Consider the following 19,561-nt stretch of genomic DNA (forward strand, 5'->3'; position numbering starts at 1 on the left):
GTTTGAATGGTGCACTTGAAGAGTAATATGGTTGTGGATAGGCCTTCACTGCAGGCTGCAGGGGTTTCCTTTCACCAGCAGGACCAAGGTATTTAAAAAGTTAGGAAGGTGGATGTTTATAGATATGATGATAAATGGCTCTGCCAAGGTGGAGAAAAGGTCCAGTCAGACAAAAATCATTGTGGAAGCGGCAGAACAGTTCCTGGGGTTGAAAGATTCTGCGAAGAAGTTACATGGAATATTGTTACAAGCCGTACCACCCTCTCAGGTCCTAGAGCCTGAGAAGGGAGATATGGAGAATTGAAAGAAGGAAGTAGTGTGAGTTTTGTTTTGTCAATGTAGAATTTTTATTTGGGTGGATTAGGTTAGTTTCCCTATCACGTATGGGTTTTCTTTTGACCTTGTTTTGGTTTCAACCGGTCCAGTTGGCGGCGGCAAAACACCCCTTTGGGTTGTAAAGTCAGCCAAAAAAAAAAAACACAGAAGAAGGAAGGCTACAGATATTTGTGAAGGGGCTTTCCATCGACATATACTTTTAAAACGGGGATATAGCTTAAGAAAACGGTTGTAGTTTAATTAGCAAGATGTATAGACCTAATTTGATGTTTTTTGTTTTATATTTTTCACTAGAATGTATTTGCCGGAGCCAAAGCGGTAAGTTGTGTACTCGATATCAAAAGTGAAAGTAAACGTTTACAGCCAGGCGTGGCAAAAGAATAATAAAACAATATAACTTTTAAAATCGCTTACCATATATACTGCTGTGGTCTATTAGCACAATAGTCTACTTGTTGTAATTGCATTTTAGCATTTGTAGTCGACCTTTACGTTTCTCCATCCATTGTATCGGTTACTGGAAAGCTATTGCGCTTTTCAGGCCAGGAACGATGCAATAACAACACACATTTGTGAGGAAATTATTGAGCTTTTTTAAAACTTTGCTTAGACCAACAAGGCATAGCATTATCTCCTTTTTTTAAATCACAAAGTAAAACATGTGTTTGCAATTATACAGTAGTCTATATACTGATAATGACTACTGCAATTGTACACACGTTTATTTGTTTAGCAGCAGCTAACGTTACTCATCCTGGGGTGCAAAAAAAACATATCTTGGCAACTAACAAAACACTTAAACACTCACTGATAGACAAGGACGGTCATACAATTTTATAATACGATTATACAACAACAAAATAACAATACACGAACAAAGGAAAAAGGAAATACATGTTATTTATTTTCTTGATATGGTAGAGAATCCGGGGGATAGCCCCGACCGAGACTCAAAGCTGGATCTAGCAGCTGTCAAGCCAACACCTTAATCATTACACCAAGAGGTCCGAACTACTTGAGTTCGGGTGGTGTTGTGTTAAAGGGCTATTTCAAGATTTTGTCAATTAAGCCCTTTATCTACTTCCCCAGAATCAGATGAACTTGTGGATACCATTTTTTATGTATATGCGTCCAGTATGAAGGAAGTTAGTGGTACTTTTGAGAGCCAATGCTAACTAGCTGTACCCAAAGATTGTTAGTCATTGCGCTAACGCTATTTAGCAGTTGCACTAACGTTAGAGGTAGTTTCACAAGCCAATGCTAACTTCCTTCATTCTGGACACAGAGCCATAAACATGTGCTCACCTGACTTTGGGGAAGTAGATAAAGTGCCTCATGTCCCAAAATCGCAAAGTATCTCTTCAATATATTAATATGAAATAGGTTGATTTCTAAGTTGCAGAATGTGTCCCACTTCTCACTAATGCATGAGTTTGGGCTTATTTGTTATTGATACGCCACCTACCATTTAGACAACATCATGCAAGGCCACTCTGACACTATTAATTGAATACATTATTTTGTTGGCCGTTTTATTTTTTTTTATTTCACCTTTATTTAACCAGGTAGGCTAGTTGAGAACAAGTTCTCATTTGCAACTGCGACCTGGCCAAGATAAGGCATAGCAGTGTGAACAGACAACACAGAGTTACACATGGAGTAAACAATTAACAAGTCAATAACACAGTAGAAAAAAGGGGAGTCTATATATACATTGTGTGCAAAAGGCATGAGAAGGTAGGCAAATAATTACAATTATGCAGATTAACACTGGAGTGATAAATGATCAGATGGTTATGTACAGGTAGAGATATTGGTGTGCAAAAGAGCAGAAAAATAAAAATAAATAAATAAAAACAGTATGGGGATGAGGTAGGTGAAAATGGGTGGGCTATTTACCAATAGACTATGTACAGCTGCAGCGATCGGTTAGCTGCTCAGATAGCAGATGTTTGAAGTTGGTGAGGGAGATAAAAGTCTCCAACTTCAGCGATTTTTGCAATTCGTTCCAGTCACAGGCAGCAGAGAACTGGAACGAAAGGCGGCCAAATGAGGTGTTGGCTTTAGGGATGATCAGTGAGATACACCTGCTGGAGCGCGTGCTACGGATGGGTGTTGCCATCGTAACCAGTGAACTGAGATAAGGCGGAGCTTTACCTAGCATGGACTTGTAGATGACCTGGAGCCAGTGGGTCTGGCGACGAATATGTAGCGAGGGCCAGCCGACTAGAGCATACAAGTCGCAGTGGTGGGTGGTATAAGGTGCTTTAGTGACAAAACGGATGGCACTGTGATAAACTGCATCCAGTTTGCTGAGTAGAGTGTTGGAAGCAATTTTGTAGATGACGTCGCCGAAGTCGAGGATCGGTAGGATAGTCAGTTTTACTAGGGTAAGTTTGGCGGCGTGAGTGAAGGAGGCTTTGTTGCGGAATAGAAAGCCGACTCTTGATTTGATTTTCGATTGGAGATGTTTGATATGGGTCTGGAAGGAGAGTTTAGAGTCTAGCCAGACACCTAGGTACTTATAGATGTCCACATATTCAAGGTCGGAACCATCCAGGGTGGTGATGCTGGTCAGGCGTGCGGGTGCAGGCAGCGAACGGTTGAAAAGCATGCATTTGGTTTTACTAGCGTTTAAGAGCAGTTGGAGGCCACGGAAGGAGTGCTGTATGGCATTGAAGCTCGTTTGGAGGTTAGATAGCACAGTGTCCAAGGACGGGCCGGAAGTATATAGAATGGTGTTACAGCCATTACAGATCTATGATATAGATAAATGTTTAACATGCAGTCATTTCCTATTCATGTTTTACAGCATAGTCTGAGTAACATGGAGAGAAGGCAGATTCAGATAAAATTATCTCAATGTTAAAAATGTTTTCCCTACAGAAATCTACTCCCTGAATTACATCTACACTTCACTCTCAAAGCCACTAGAATTGCCTGGAATCCATGAGTTCACTGCCATGGGTCTGATGAACAACCAACAGATTGATTACTATGACAGTGTGGCAAAGAAGAAGATTCCCAAACAGGCCTGGATGAGGGAGAAGCTGCCAGCAGACTACTGGGATAAAGGCACTCAGTCACGCAAGAGCAAGGAGCAGTGGTTCAAAGTTAATGTCGATATCTTGATGAAGCGCATGATGCATAACAGCACTGGTGAGGGAACATCTGCAATCTGTCCTACGCTCACCGTTAATCTTTTAAAATTGTAGGTCATTAGTTATCCATGTATATTGTCATCATTGACCGTCTTTTTCATTTGTTTTTCCTCTCAGATGTGCATATCCTTCAGTGGAAACATGGCTGTGAAATTGACCAACAGAGTGACGGCACATTGAAATTCATAAAGGGCACAGACCAGTACAGCTACGATGGTGACGACTTCCTGGCCTTTGATGATGCCAATATGCAGTGGGTGGCCCCAGTTGTTCAAGCTCAGCCGACTAAGAGGAAGTGGGACGGGGTCCAGATCCTCAACCAGTACACCAAGGGCTACCTGGAGAAGGAGTGTGTGGACTGGCTTTCCAAATTCATGGCATACGAGGCCAAAGAATTCAGTAGGGCTGACTGTGAGTACTTAAATAGTATAGCCTAACAAACAAAAACAACCATTTGTACATATGAGATCAGAAATAATATTCATGTTCTCCGTTTATTCCCTCTTTAGCCCCTCCGAGGGTCTATGCATTTGCTAAAAAGGCCAAAACTGCAGGACATGTCCGACTGACCTGCATGGCCACAGGTTTCTATCCCAAAGATGTGATTATGCAAATTAAGAAGAATGGTGTTCCATTGACCGAACGTGATGGAGTGCAGTCTACAGGAGTCCTACCCAATGATGATGACACCTACCAGATCAGGATGAGTGTGCAGATCCCAGAGGCAGATAAGGAAACTTATGAATGTTATGTCGACCATAGAACATTGAAGAAGCCAATTGTGGTAAAATGGGGTAAAGTATGGCTAATTTGGTTTAGTGTTGTTATTGATGGTTAATATGGTTTAGTGTTATTGACACAGGAAACAATCTTAATTTGAACTGAACAGCATACTAACAACAGCTTTGCAGGTGAAGCAGGAATGAAACTGAAATTAGCTTCTGGTTACATATTGTTGCTTTTTATAAATACTCTGCCTTTTGTTTTGCAGATGGAGAATGTTGTGATTGCAGAAGTTTCGGTGCTGTAGTCATTGGGGCAGTCATCGCCATTATTGTAGTTCTGATCTTGGTTTCGGTGGTCCTGTTTGTTCTGCACAAAAGAGGGACAATTGGTAGGTCTTGATTTATATCAATTCAAATGTTTTTGTTTTTGTTAAATGTTAAGAAAAGATGAATCAACGGTACTGCTATGAAAGGTGGGAACTACGGCCTAAATCCATATGCATTATAACATTTCTATGTATTTTTCTCTTTACACATCAAAGTGATTCCTGGCTTGAGAACTAGAGGTTAGTATCACAGCCTCTCCCTCGGTCTGTATACATGTCATTTATCGTTACGTATAACAGACTTTTGACACTAGTTGTAAGGACAACATGATGCTTTTATATCAAAACTAACTGTTCATCCAATTGTAAAGACACCCTATGTAACAATCAAGCATTTACTGTGTTTAGATATACTTTTTGGTTCTGAAAAATAAGGCCTATTTAAGACACTCATTACATGATCCTCTTCTGAAGAGAGTGGTTGCACCGAATACATTTATTTAAAATTACTTTTGAAAGTCACAGATAATTATGTTTTTTCAATGTACTGAAACTTTAGATTGTGTTTTTCCAGCTACTGGCAATGGAGTGGCATTTTCTGGAGTGAACACTTTAGAGTATGGTAAGGCAACAAAGTCTGTAATGCCACAACTAAACAAATGACAGTACATGAAGTTAGGTGTTGCCTCAAGGAAAGTTGCTTTTCTGTGACGGACATACAATGTACACAAAACTAACTAAAAAAGGCTGCGTTTTATAATTTAACATTTTACAGATGCTCTTATCCAGAGCGACTTACAGTAAGTAGTAAGGGTATACCATTTCTAGTACTGGTCCCCCGTAGGAACCAAATCCACAACCCTGGTGTTGCAAGTGCCACGCTCTACCAACTGAGCCACATGAGACACTGTAGAATTGTATTGTACATTCAAACATCTACTGACATCTTCCTCTGTTTTTCTTCAGTTAATTTAATTTCAAAATATGAATGTGCAAGTAGAGATACTGGGGTGCAAAGGAGCAAAAAAAAAAAAAAAAAATCAACAGTATGGGGATGAGGTAGTTGGATGGGCTATTTACAGATGGGCAGGTGCAGTGATCTGTGAGCTGCTCTGACAGCTGGTGCTTAAAGTTAGTGAGGGAGATATGGGTCTCCAGCTTCAATGATTTGTGTAATTCGTTCCAATCATTGGTAGCAGAGAACTGGAAGGAAAGGCGGCCAAAGGAGGAATGGGCTTTGGGTGTGACCAGTGAAATATACCTGCTGGAGCGCGTGCTACAGGTGGGTGCTGCTATGGTGACCAGTGAGCTGAGATAAAACAGGGCTTTACCTAGCAAGGCCTTATAGATGACCTGGAGCCAGTGGGTTTGGCGACGAATTTGAAGCGAGGGCCAGCCAACAAGAGCATACAGGTCGCAATAGTGGGTAGTATATGGGGCTTTGGTGACAAAACAGATGGCACTGTGAAAGAGTGCATCCAATTTGCTGAGTAGAGTGTTAGAGGCTATTTTGTAAATAACATCGCCGAAGTCAAAGATCGGCAGGATAGTCAGTTTTACAAGGGTATTTTTGGCAGCATGAGTGAAGGATGCTTTGTTGCGAAATAGGAAGCCAATTCTAGATTTAATTTTGGATTGGAGATGCTTAATGTGAGTCTGGAAGGAGAGTTCATAGTCTAACCAGACACCTAGGTATTTGTAGTTGTCCACATATTCTAAGTCAGAACCGTCCAGAGTAGTGTTTGCTGGCGATCGGTGGAAGAGCATGCATTTAGTTTCACTTGCATTTAAGAGCAGTTGGAGGCCACGGGAAGGAGAGTTGTATGGTATTGAAGCTCATCTGGAGGTTAGTTAACACAGATGGCAATGATATACAAGTATACAGATGGCAATACTAATGGCAATGGAGTGGCTGTAATGGGGTTAAAGGGAATAGCAAGGTAAGACAACAGTCTTCAATCACTTAAATCAATTAGGTTAGGTGTTGCTTCAGAAAGTTGATAGTAAATTACACAAATGTATTCACAATGAGTTCTACAAGTATGTGTAAATACTAGCCAAATGATTGTAGATTTTGGTTTTGCTGTTCTCAAAACATTGAGAACATGGCTGACCCCAAATGAGAGATTCTGTGTGATCATTCACCATAGTCCAAATGTTTCCTTGGTTACTCTATAAGACAAGCAATGTTAGTATGATAATAAACATGCAAGGAAATCTGAGTTACAGTATGCCAGAGAACAGAACAAGGCACTATTATCAATCACATATACACTAAAAAACATTGTTTGCTTACAACACAATCAGCATATGTTTCATTAACATTACAATTTTTTGGGTGGCCAGATGTTGGGCAATATCAAATTACTGTATCATCTTTATGGACAGTTATTTTACAAATGTATTACTTCTTGGTTAGTTAAAATAAAATAAAAAGCTATGTGATACAAGTAACCTATAATTAATTTAGATTACATAGATTTTGCAGTACTTTAGATGACTGCTTTGTCTGACATTGTTGGTTGAGAGTTGTTTTTCCATGTCAGTAACAATAACTAATCAGTGTAACTACATTTTCCACTGTTCAATCTAATAATGCCCATCTTTTCCATGTTGTCTAATTATGTGCAGGTGGATAGATGACCATTGGTGGCCAAACTGCCGGACCACGAAGGAACGTTAATTCATTTCATAATTTTATTGGATGGCTATTGATAACACTGTTCAGTTGCACATTTTCATTCTTATAAGCTAGTGATGGAAATTATAGTTACTTTGATTCAATGTGCTAAAAACTGCTGCATTTAATGTTTTTTGCTGTTCTTGAGTAAGTACTTGCTTCCAAATAGAGTCTCATAAGTGGGGTGGTTAGGCACCGTTTGGGTTGTCGTACATTTCATTGTTTTACTGTTACAGTGGATATTACTGTATGGAGAGGCATCTTTAAGGTAATTGTATCATTCTTTAGGGATTATAACTAGATTTGTAGTAGAACAGGTTTATATAAGCCAATTAATGACATGCTCATATTTTAAGTAACATTTCAAAAGAGTTCTAGACAAACATTGTAAATACTCTAAATATGAACAATGCTCTACAATATACAACACCATTTTTACATATATTTGCAGGATATTAAAACAAGATATACAATATGGTAAAAACACTAATGAAACACACAAACGTGTTATAGAGAAAATGTGCTTATTTGTTAATCAAAATATTACTTGAAATATCATTTGTTATGATTTTTATTTCAACCTAGGGCCCATTTCATAACCGTTCACTGGGTTACCAGGCTAAGACAAAGCTACACTCTTGAATTAATATGCAGTGAAGTTTCTTTTAATATCACATTTTAAACATTGATTTATGGAGAACACAAATAATTCTAACATGCAGCCTTGAAGGTCAAGACAAAAATATTTTCTCTTTTATGCCAGAAACCTAGTCAGTGTTTTTTTTAATGAATAGGGTCTCTAGTGTTATGCATCCTACCTGTGGACTAAATGCATTCACCAAATGATTTAATACATTTTGCGTAGCATTGCTGTTACTATTTACTAAACCACTATTTTTACAAGGCTTATTGCATACATACATGCCCACGGACGTACACACACGTACGCAATGTATGTAACCTGTACTGCTTTTCAAACATCCTGTATGATTTGTTATTCTGAAGAAAAAAAATACAAAATAAATAATAAAAGCCACTTTTTTGCACATTCTATAATTCAAAAAAGGGTCTACCATGTATTCAACAGTACATGCCAACATTTTGTTTAAAAGTTACAAAAGTATAGCCTGTTCCACGTGAATTTATCTACAGGAGGATAGTATTGGCTAATGATAACAGAATTGTAAGCAACAGCGCATTTGCACAGAATTCTGATTATGAATGGTGTGCAAAAACAAGGTTTGACTATTGCTTATGAAGAACACCTGTTCAACTTAATGATCAGGATCAACATTGGACTTGACTTGTTAGGGAAAGCTAAGAGCACACAGGCGTCGCATTGTGGGGCAGACCTGAATTAGACACAGAATATTTGTATATTTTAGGGTCATACAATACATGTGAGGGTTCAAAATGTATTTTGTTGTAGTTTTGCTCTTGTTTGGGACACTTTCAACAGTGAACAGCAGTAAGAAGGATTTTACTTCTAGAAAATGTATCATAAGTGAAAATGAAAGCTCTTGGCAGAGCCATATATATATAAATCACACAGTGGGGAGAACAAGTATTTGATAACCTGCAAAATCGGCAGTGTTTCCTACTTACAAAGCATGTAGAGGTCTGTCATTTTTATCATAGGTACTATACAACGTCAATAAATCAGAAGTCAGTGTTTAATATTTGTATCAAATACTTGTTCTCCCCACTGTGTGTATGTATATATACACAGTGGGGAGAACAAGTATTTGATACTCTGCCGATTTTGCAGGTTTTCCTACTTAAAGCATGTAGAGGTCTAATTTTTTTATCATAGGTACACTTCAACTGTGAGAGACGGAATCTAAAACAAAAATACAGAAAAACACATTGTATGATTTTTAAGTAATTAATTTGCATGTTATTGCATGACATAAGTATTTGATACATCAGAAAAGCAGAACTTAATATTTGGTACAGAAACCTTTGTTTGCAATTACAGAGATCATACGTTTCCTGTAGTTCTTGACCAGGTTTGCACACACTGCAGCAGGGATTTTGGCCCACTCCTCCATACAGACCTTCTCCAGATCCTTCAGGTTTCGGGGCTGTCGCTGGGCAATACTGACTTTCAGCTCCCTCCAAAGATTTTCTATTGGGTTCAGGTCTGGAGACTGGCTAGGCCACTCCAGGACCTTGAGATGCTTCTTACGGAGCCACTCCTTAGTTGCCCTGGCTGTGTGTTTCGGGTCGTTGTCATGCTGGAAAACCCAGCCACGACCCATCTTCAATGCTCTTACTGAGGGAAGGAGGTTGTTGGCCAAGATCTCGCGATACATGGCCCCATCCATTCTCCCTTCAATACGGTGCAGTCGTCCTGTCCCCTTTGCAGAAAAGCATCCCCAAAGAATGATGTTTCCACCTCCATGCTTCACGGTTGGGATGGTGTTCTTGGGGTTGTACTCATCCTTCTTCTTCCTCCAAACACGGCGAGTGGAGTTTAGACCAAAAAGCTCTATTTTTGTCTCATCAGACCACATGACCTCCTCCCATTCCTCCTCTGGATCAGCCAGATGGTCATTGGCAAACTTCAGGTGGGCCTGGACATGCACTGGCTTGAGCAGGGGGACCTTGCGTGCGTGTGTTACTAATGGTTTTCTTTGAGACTGTGGTCCCAGCTCTCTTCAGGTCATTGACCAGGTCCTGCCGTGTAGTTCTGGGCTGATCCCTCACCTTCCTCATGATCATTGATGCCCCACGAGGTGAGATCTTGCATGGAGCCCCAGACTGAGGGTGATTGACCGTCATCTTGAACTTCTTCCATTTTCTAATAATTGCGCCAACAGTTGTTGCCTTCTCACCAAGCTGCTTGCCTATTGTCCTGTAGCCCATCCCCAGCCTTGTGCAGGTCTACAATTTTATCCCTGATGTCCTTACTCAGCTCTCTGGTCTTGGCCATTGTGGAGAGGTTGGAGTCTGTTTGATTGAGTGTGTGGACAGGTGTCTTTTATACACGTAACGAGTTCAAACAGGTGCAGTTAATACAGGTAATGAGTGGAGAACAGGAGGGCTTCTTAAAGAAAAACGAACAGGTCTGTGAGAGCCGGAATTCTTACTGGTTGGTAGGTGATCAAATACTTGTGTCATGAAATAAAATGCAAATTAATTACTTAAAAATCATACAATGTGATTTTCTGGATAGACCTTTTCTGGATAGACCTCTGCATGCTTTGTAAGTAGGAAAACCTGCAAAATCGGCTACTATCAAATACTTGTTCTCCCCACTGTGTGTGTGTGTATATATATCCTACATTATTTTTCAAATTAATAATACACTTAATTTTGAATTACTAGCCTATTATGTTGGTTGAATGAAATATAATGCTTTGTTCATATTATTTATATTATGTTCATATTATTGATGACAACTCCAGATTTTTGTTTAATGGTAGGATAGGTTTGAAGGTCCTTATATTGCAATGTTTCCTTGTTGCTGTTGGCAAGTTCCATTGATTACACACCTGAGAATGTTTTTTTTAACCTGGCAACATAAAACAGTTGGAACTGCCAGGTGTCAGACTATATAGTATGACTGGCACATAAAAGTTCTTAGTCTCTGTTTAGTCTTATTTAGTCTCTTTCATTAGACTAACAAATTAGTCTAATACATAATTAAATTAAACAAAGTTTCAATAAAATAATGGATTGATTGATCAGGTAGTCTAGATTTCATACCAAGACAATGATTATGATGTTACTATGCTTACAATTATCAATACTCATACCTTGTTTTTAAATTCCCATCACTGCCTCACTACTTTTACATCTCTACCCAGGAGTTGTGACTAACCCATTTGCTGCATTTTGTAACCATTAGAGACATGGTCGCTGAGCTACATCTACACTGCCCTGTCAAACCAGTAGAATTGCCTGGTATCCGTGAATTCACTGCCATGAGTCTGATGAATAACAAACAGTGATTACTATGACAGTGTGTCAAAGAAGAAGATTCCCAAACAGGATTGGATGAGGGAGAAGCTGCCAGCAGACTACTGGGGGAAAGGCACTCAGTCACGCTAGAGCAAGGAGCAGTTCAAAGTTAATGTCGATATCTTGGTGGAGAGCATGAGGCACAACAACACTGGTGATGGACCGCACCTGCATTTGTATCACTACATAGCCTACTGTTGATATTTTACTAAGACTCCAAGATAATTGATCAACTTCTAAGTACAATGCAAAGACTGGACTTGACCATACCATAGGTGAGTCAATCCCTCTTCTGTAGAGTACCTCGGCATGAATCATAAAACCTAGCGTTCAAACAGGGAAATGGTTCCAATGGTTTTCCCAATAGGGGATTTTATAACCAGTTAACAGAAGGGATGTGTTTTGTGTAGACTTACCCTGGCGTGGTGTTTTGACAACAGTAAATCGGTCAGGTGACGTTTATCAATATATTTGCCTGTATTTACCCGCAACAAATGAAATGTGAATTAGCTGATAATGTGGCTATCATAAAGAACTACAAATGCAACGACGATATGGACGAAACTGCTGAAAATAATCTCTGGATTAACTATCTAATGTTAGCTAAATGTAACAATGAATACATTTGCTACATTTCTTTACATTTACCTGTTAGCAAAGGTGTCAGAGAGGACGTGCTAGAGTTTGCGGGGATTTGTAGTCTTGCATGATGTCTACTTTGATGCTAATTAGCATTTAGAATCTGAGAGTAAATAGAGCTGAATATATTGATAAAAATCACCTTGTCCGAAAGAAATTTACGTCACGCCAGCTAAAACCTAAGCGAAACACAGCCCTTATTTTAAGTGTGTCTAAAATCCCCTATGTTGAAAAACGATTGGAACTATTTCTCCATAAACATAACATTTTCACATGATACAATAATTGAACATGAATTGTCAAAATAATAATTTCTCCATATGATTTTATTTTTTACTTAGCAACTCGGCAAAAAAACATTTAACTTACAGAAATAAATATTCTTACCACTGTCCTCCGTCGAAAGTGTCGCAAAAAGGAACAAAAGTATGACGAAATACCTTTTGAACGCACACATGAAAGTTTAACGGTCGGAAAATAAGAATAATAATATGCCTAATTAAAGTGCTTCAAATTTCCAGGTGAACTGGACATTGTGACAACAGTGCACCTTGGCTTTCACAACCAGGTGAGCTCCAGACTTTCCTCATGGAACGTGGTCAAACAAGTTTGGTTGGTTATGTAAACTGTAACTGTACAATAGAAATCTAATTATGGTTCCAGCACCAATACACCTGGTAAGAAAAACATGTCATTATGGGAATGGGTGCTTGCTTTTTATACTCGGGGCTATAGCTGCAGTAACAGTAGGAATTCTACAGATAACTCTATGAATTACAGTAGAAGTTCAATATTACCAGAGTCGTGGGTGGACAATGACCCATTTCATGAACCTAAAGAAATACATAGTAGTGGTGTGTTATTGTTACATGTCCATGTAGTCTCTTGATGTTGATATTTGTTGGGATGTTTGGGGATGTTGGTTAATATATGGTTTGTAGTGTCAATGCCTGTAGTTGGATGCAGGGTGGTATGGCTGCTGGCACCAAATCTGTTAAGTGCTCAGATACTGTTTGTTATACAATCAACATTAAAAAAAACTGCAACTTTTAAGAATGAGATGGGAGGCCATGATTGTATAAAAAAAGAATAACAATGATAAATTATGTTACCTCCATTAGCCAGCATTGCCTCCCTGTCTAGACGTTCGATGCTGCCTTGACCTGGAACAGCAGAACTAACATCAGCACTTCCATAGTTTCAACTGCATTCACTATGTACTTAAGGAATATACAATACAATAACTGGCAATACTTTTGAATAACATTACCAGAGTCAGTGCTGCTAGCGCCATCCTTTGTCCCTGGGAAAATATAATATTATCACTCTTTAATTAGATACAGATATACAGTATTGAGTGTTATATAGGCCCATAGCCTATAGGCACATAGCCGGGTGAAGTAGGTCTGCTGAAGGTGCTGCAGAACCCCGATTAAAAATAAATCACACAAATTGTGAACTTGGCCTTTATTTGTGAGGCATTTCTAAGTTATATTCTTGAAGGATCAATGGGTATGGTATGTGTAATGAATTAAAAGTCCAAAAATGCATGTAGCAACAACAGATTTCCCCTTTAATTGTGAACTGCTTTACAACGCTGATATTCTGCATGATCGCTACAGATTGAATCGAGCCCTTAGTTGTCACGCCCTGACCTTAGAGAGATGTTTTATTTCTCTATTTGGTTAAGTCAGGGTGTGATGTGGGGTGGGCATTCTATGTTTCTATGTTTTGGCCGGGTATGGTTCTCAATCAGGGACAGCTGTCTATCATTGTCTCGGATTGGGAATCATACTTAGGTAGCCCTTTTCCCTCCTTCAGTGTGGGTAGTTAACTTTGTTTGTGGCACTTAGTACTGTAAGCTTCACGGTTGTTTTTCGTTTCTTGTTTTGTTGGCGACATTTTAAATAAAAAGAGAAATATACACTCACCACGCTGCACTTTGGTCCACTTCCTTTGACGGCCGTGACATTAGTGTTAATGTCTAAAAAGGTCTTGAGGAGAGCAGTTAGTGATATTCATCAGTTTTAAGTATTAAAGTATCTGGATTAGGCCATAAACGGAGTTCCCAGATAAGTAAGGCCTGTTCATGTGGGTTTTTGACCTACGATTTACCACACACACCAGCACGCATGCACAACTTACCGGATACCGTGGGATTTATTTTGTGGGATCTTTTCAATTTGGTTTTCAATTGGGTATGCAGAATGATGGAAATGTTTGAAATGTCTGTGAAGGGTTTCGGAAGGACAGGGAAAGAAAATGGATAGGAAATATTTAAACGGTGTCGAATGCCCTGTATCCTGACTTTCTGGTGAGGCCTGATCAATCTCATAAGAAATGATCGAAACAGGTGGGATTTAATTTTAAATGAATAAGAAACACCAGTCTCTATTCTATTTTACCATTACTTTATGAGATACTATTATTTCCTTATGGAGTTGTAAATCTAAGTTGATTGGTTATTCAATTTAATTATTTTTGAGTTAACATGCAGTGTGGTTAGTTTTTGAATCACAATGTGAAACGTGTTCAAAGGGGTAATTACCAGTTTCCTGGGGCTCTGGTCTTTGGGTAAGGACAAAAATGTATTTTGTTCAGTCTGCCTATAGAAGGGAAAATATGTTAATAAGAGTTGACAGTTACTCCAAATGGATTGTGATGTGTATTACTGATTTCACTTTTATTTTTGTTGCAATACAAATTTCACCAGATTGGGTCTGCTGGATTGTTGGGATACCCCCATGGGTTAGGGTGCTAACTTCCTGATCTGGTAACTCTTCCGAGAGGTCGCCAGTAAAATAAGGGAGTATGAACTACATTTTGAAATGGTTTCAACAGTAACAGTATGTTGCTATGCTCTTTGACATTTGTCGTAGAGAGAAGTATATTAAGAAAATTGGGAATGTAATGATTTGTCATATAATCAATGCTGGTCTGGATTTCCTGAATCAGAAACTAATTGAACTAAACTTTTGTTCTGATCTGTCCTCTCTTGAGGTTATCATGGAAGGTGATGTCAGATTGTGTCTTAATGCATGGTAGGAATAATTTGACCACAAACAGTGTGTGTGAACCTCAAAACCCTCCCTAACCAGCTGAAGAAAGAGCGACAAAGGCGTTCAATGCGATAGTAACAACACTCCTATCTGAGTCCGAGCCATTAACCTGGGTACGGGCGGAAGGACTGTGCCATGAGTCCTGAGACCGCGCATGTGGAGTGAGCATGGAGAGATAACATTCAAACTTCTCTCAAGCTCCTGGTGTACTGGTGGGAGAGATGGACCAGACAGAATGGTGGTAGCGGCTCAGGTGAGAGACTCTTGTATGTGGGAAAAACGGATTACTTTATATTGAAACCGGGGCATTACCAAGGGCCATCAAATGTGACAGGCAAGAGTTACAAATGTGCCGTTGGGAAGGAGGAAGTGCCAGGAGGAGGGGAGGGGGGGGGTTATTAAGGAAGGTCTACACACTGCGAATGATTTAGACTAAGAGTGCATTGAGATACCAAAATTTCATTACCATGCAAATCGAAACAGGAAAACAGGGACAAAGGGGTGGTTGTAATGAGAAGTGTTATTACCGGCAATAAAAGGTCCCGTTTATAGATATACATTCTAACCGTGATGGTGTGTGCTAGGTTAAGAAGCTCGAATTAGAGCGATTGACAGTCTTTAGTGCTTTACTTTGAGTCTTTCTAAATTTGGGTTGGATAATTAAAACAATGTTTTTAGCTAGGATTCGGCTACAGCGAGAGAGTTGCTCTCAAACTGTGAGGGGTGGGTGCACTGCCCAAATGTATTAGGCCTAGGGAGGCTGTAAAAACCTTATCTTTAAGTGTCCTCCAATAGGACGGTTGCTAGAGAACACTAGATGATTGCTTGGGTCAACTATTTATTTAATTCAAAAAATGTTTTAACCATGTCATCAGAATTTTTATGTTAAATCGCATCAATACATATAGATTGCTCGATGATACGGTACAATTAATTGCATACAAAGCTCATAGTCTGTGTCTTGCGTTAACACCCAAGGATGAAAATGAAGGAGACGGGCATGGAGACCAGCATGACATGGGCATAGCACGTAAAGGACTGGCGGTTCTGTCCCCAGTTGTAGTAGCATCAAGGGTGGTGTGAAATTATTAAACATGTATTTTCTCTCTTCCCTGTTTAAGTCAATATGTTTTTAGGTTTCGTGGAACATAGAGTGATCATTGTTCCAGAGGAGGGACTGACATACATTGCCTAATTGATTTGAGAATATTTAAGTATGTTTATAACTTTAGAAGTGCATTAGGAGTAGTGACCATGGTGCATGTAAGAGTAGTGACCACATGTTAAGGGTTAGATGGAACGATATATGTGCAATTGTATCTGTAGCAGGAGGCGAGGTACACATGAGGTCTGCGTTTGAGACAGAAGGTTTACATAAGGCTATTAGGTGGGATGGAATGTGACTGTGGAGATCTGTGGGGGCTTAGAAATTGAGGGGTGATAGTGGTATCATCCCCATAGACTATGTATATTGTTACAGGAGATAGCTCGTAGGAGAGGGAGGACAGCTAACTGCACAATGTAGGGACTATTACACATACCCAGATCATGGTGAAAGTAGCAGAGATAGTGTTGGCATTTCAGACACTTTCAGGAAACCGGTGACTCAGAGTTTTGCCAGGTTGGATATTCTTCCAACATCATTGATCTCTTTCCCATTTATAACAGCCAAACAGACAGCGAACACTTGACAGATTCCATGCAGTAGTTATTCTCACTGCAGTCGCTATAGGGACAATAACTGAAGGAGGCGAAAGTGGCCGCATGGAATTGGACTACGGCGCAAATTGAGGATTTTGAGGTGGGTGTCATGGGCAGTGTAAGTAGTAGCAGGGGTTACTGTAGTAGCATTGTAGGGAGAGTCTGTTGTCAGGAAATGACCCATGCGTTGCAATGTGTATATTCCCAGGTGAAAGCGGCACATGAGGAACAGGAGATAACTGAGAGCACGGGCTGAATTCTGGAGATTGAGTGTACATCAAAATACACCAGGAGGGGGTGTTGGGACAGTGTTGGCCTGGTCCACACACAGTACTCCTTACAGCACCTGCAATGGTAAAGATCGTCTCTCCTCAGTGGGTTCACCCTTCTCACGTGAAGTGAGGTCCAGCTGCATAATGGGTGAGCTTGAAGACGCAGTGACAGAGGAAGTGGAGTTAAAGAGAGAGAGAAAGATTAGATTCCACTATAGACATGCAGATAGGTTGGGTTTTGGAGTTACTTTAACCACCATAGTTGGGTTTTTATTAGTTGCCTTATTGGTTAATGCATCAGATGAAAGGATAGATGTTGGGGTAATTGTACAGTGGACAACATTCTGGAGGCATTGATGTGAAAGCATGTACAGTGCTGGGTTACCTCAAGAGGATGTAGCGTTGATTAGGGATACGCATTTGCCTATTAGGTGATGTGCCTATCAGGTGACAATGGAGGAGGAAGGAGATGGGGAACAAAGTGAAAATGACATGGCTTGGGAACACCTCTTGGATCCTGTGGTCTGACGGGGAAGACTGGGCGAAAGCATGAGGAGGGTTTTTAGGGCTTTCATTTTTGCCAAACTCAGCAGAAAAGTATCCTGAAGGCATAGTCAGGTGAAGAGAGAGTGGGAATTGTAATGAATTTGTATGTATAATTATGCATTGCTTACCACATTGTTAATACTGTCATGTTTTGTGTTTCTCGTTGCTTTTCAAGTCTTATGCTGTCACTCTCTTAGGAACCAGAAGGAGAAAGTTGAAATGGAAGAAGTCAACAGCTCCAGCGGACACGTTATTATCAGTGTTCTACGAGAAATGGAAAAAAGATTGTGCTTGGTATGACTATAGAATAGAGACCATAAGTCTCTGAGTTTGTAAACCTCACCGTGAATGTTCATTATGTTGATTTTTTTGTTCATGTTTTGTTATCATTGTTTGTTCATTTATTTATAAGTAATTTCCAAGTTTATGTAAGATGAACAGCAGGAAGCTATTATTCAAGAGGAGGGACTGTTGGGTTCTGAGAATATGAAATATACTTATTCATGTCACTGAGGGAGAGAGGGTAATGTATAACGCTTACATTGTGTCAGAATATGTTATTTTTAGCCATTAGGGATCCTATGGGAGGGATACTCTGGGAAGAGAAGAGACACAGTCTGCTACCAGTCACCATGACAGCCGTGAGTTGGAGAGGAGTGAGCACTTTGGGGCAAAGGTCAGGTCAGATGAAGTGAGGAAGAACAGAACGATATATATACAAAACGGAAATCAAACAAATAAACGGGGTATGACAGTCGAACCTGGTACCGGAGAGCATTTTGAGTCTTAAAAAAAAAAAAAAAAAGAGACATTTGAAATGAATTTGCTTACTGTTATAAAATCAGTTGTTCTTACATTATGGGATGGTAGTACAATCTTTCTTCATATAATAAATTTAGTGTCACGTTCTGACCTTTATTTCCTTTGTTTTGTCGTTATTTAGTATGGTCAGGGCGTGAGTTGGGGTGGGCAGTCTGTTTGTTTTTCTATGATTTTGGTATTTCTATGTTTCGGCCTATTATGGTTCTCAATCAGAGGCAGGTGTCATAAGTTGTCTCTGATTGAGAATCATACTTAGGTAGCCTGGGTTTCACTGTTTGTGGGTGATTGTCTATGTTAGTTGCTTGTGTCAGCACAGTTCTCATTATAGCGTCACGGTCGTTATTCGTTTATTGTTTTGCATAGTTTGTATTCAGTGTTCAGTGCTTTCTTTAATTAAAAACTTCATCATGAAAAACATACCACGCTGCATTTTGGTCCGCTCCTTACGACGATCGTGACACTAAGGTTCTGGCTAGCAACAGAGATGCATTGGCTGTTCAGATGTGTAGGAGGAGACTTCGCGTAGAAGATTAAATATCAGTGCTTGTGTCAATGTGTTTTCGTCGATTCAGCTGTTCGACCCTTTGGGAAGAATAAACTTGGTTTAAGCTTTCAGTGTCCGTCGAGTTCTTACTCTAACAATTAGAACCTAATACCATCTTGGCTTTGTATGATGGGGGTCACCAAGCCCCTGACTGGCTGATTTACCACCAGTAAGACTGCCTCACCCCTTCCCTCTACTCTACTCTCCCCAGTAATTTGTTGTGGAGAGGCGTTTGGTACAGTGGTTGCTTGCCCATGGCAGGGTTGTTGGTTCCATTCCCAAGGGGGACCAGTTTGGAAAAAAATATGAACATTTATGGACTCAATACTGTAAGTTGCTCTGGATAAGAGCGTCTACTAAAAAGGATATAGACAGAGTTGCTAGTCCAAAATATTACTCTACTTCTCTAATGCTCTCATGTGTTGCTGTGCTGAGCTGCTTTTCTTTATCTTAGGAAAAAAATGATAGGATTTAGTGTAAAAAAAAAAAAGTCATTTTGATTGACTTATTTCTCTCCTGACGACAGGTGCTAAAAATAGGCAGGGAATTTGTAACATATATTTCCACCTTTCATCCAGCCCTACCCGTGTGTAATACATCCTGAATGTTTTTAGGAAGCAATTTAGATGGAAAATATATGTCATGTGTGCTCTCTTTAAATTACCTGCCCTTTGTGGAGGAGACACTAAAGAGGTATTTATGTCTGTCTAGTTCTGTTTATGTCTGTTAGTTCTGTTCTGTCTAAATCTCCCTTTCTCTCTCCATGGTGAAGATGCTGGTGAAT

General features: G+C 39.7%; 1 protein-coding gene across 2 annotated transcripts; it reads left to right on the forward strand.

Annotated features, from left to right (window-relative positions):
- LOC110496241 (major histocompatibility complex class I-related gene protein) lies at positions 1-8,279 on the forward strand. 2 transcript variants are annotated; one of them, XM_021572023.2, is made up of 8 exons: positions 1-88; positions 3,223-3,495; positions 3,615-3,908; positions 4,007-4,291; positions 4,489-4,611; positions 4,765-4,788; positions 5,123-5,170; positions 7,180-8,279. In XM_021572023.2, the coding sequence occupies exons 1-8, from the start codon at positions 7-9 to the stop codon at positions 7,185-7,187; spliced, it is 1,137 nt and encodes a 378-aa protein (XP_021427698.2). In that variant the 5' UTR covers positions 1-6; the 3' UTR covers positions 7,188-8,279. The 2 variants fall into 2 exon arrangements, with proteins under 2 accessions (XP_021427698.2, XP_021427699.2); XM_021572024.2 differs by lacking the exon at positions 1-88 and adding an exon at positions 325-654.
- The last annotated feature ends 11,282 nt before the right edge of the window (positions 8,280-19,561 follow it).

Source organism: Oncorhynchus mykiss, chromosome 18, assembly GCF_013265735.2.
Source record: "Oncorhynchus mykiss isolate Arlee chromosome 18, USDA_OmykA_1.1, whole genome shotgun sequence".
Taxonomy (NCBI): domain Eukaryota; kingdom Metazoa; phylum Chordata; class Actinopteri; order Salmoniformes; family Salmonidae; genus Oncorhynchus; species Oncorhynchus mykiss.

Bases quoted from the DNA above. Each gene is read 5' to 3' on its own strand.
- LOC110496241 (XM_021572023.2), top strand. From the start codon at position 7: ATGGTGCACTTGAAGAGTAATATGGTTGTGGATAGGCCTTCACTGCAG. The intron at 3,909-4,006 runs GTGAGTACTTAA...TTCCCTCTTTAG, and splicing joins AGAATTCAGTAGGGCTGACT to CCCCTCCGAGGGTCTATGCA. The intron at 4,292-4,488 runs GTAAAGTATGGC...TTTGTTTTGCAG, and splicing joins GCCAATTGTGGTAAAATGGG to ATGGAGAATGTTGTGATTGC.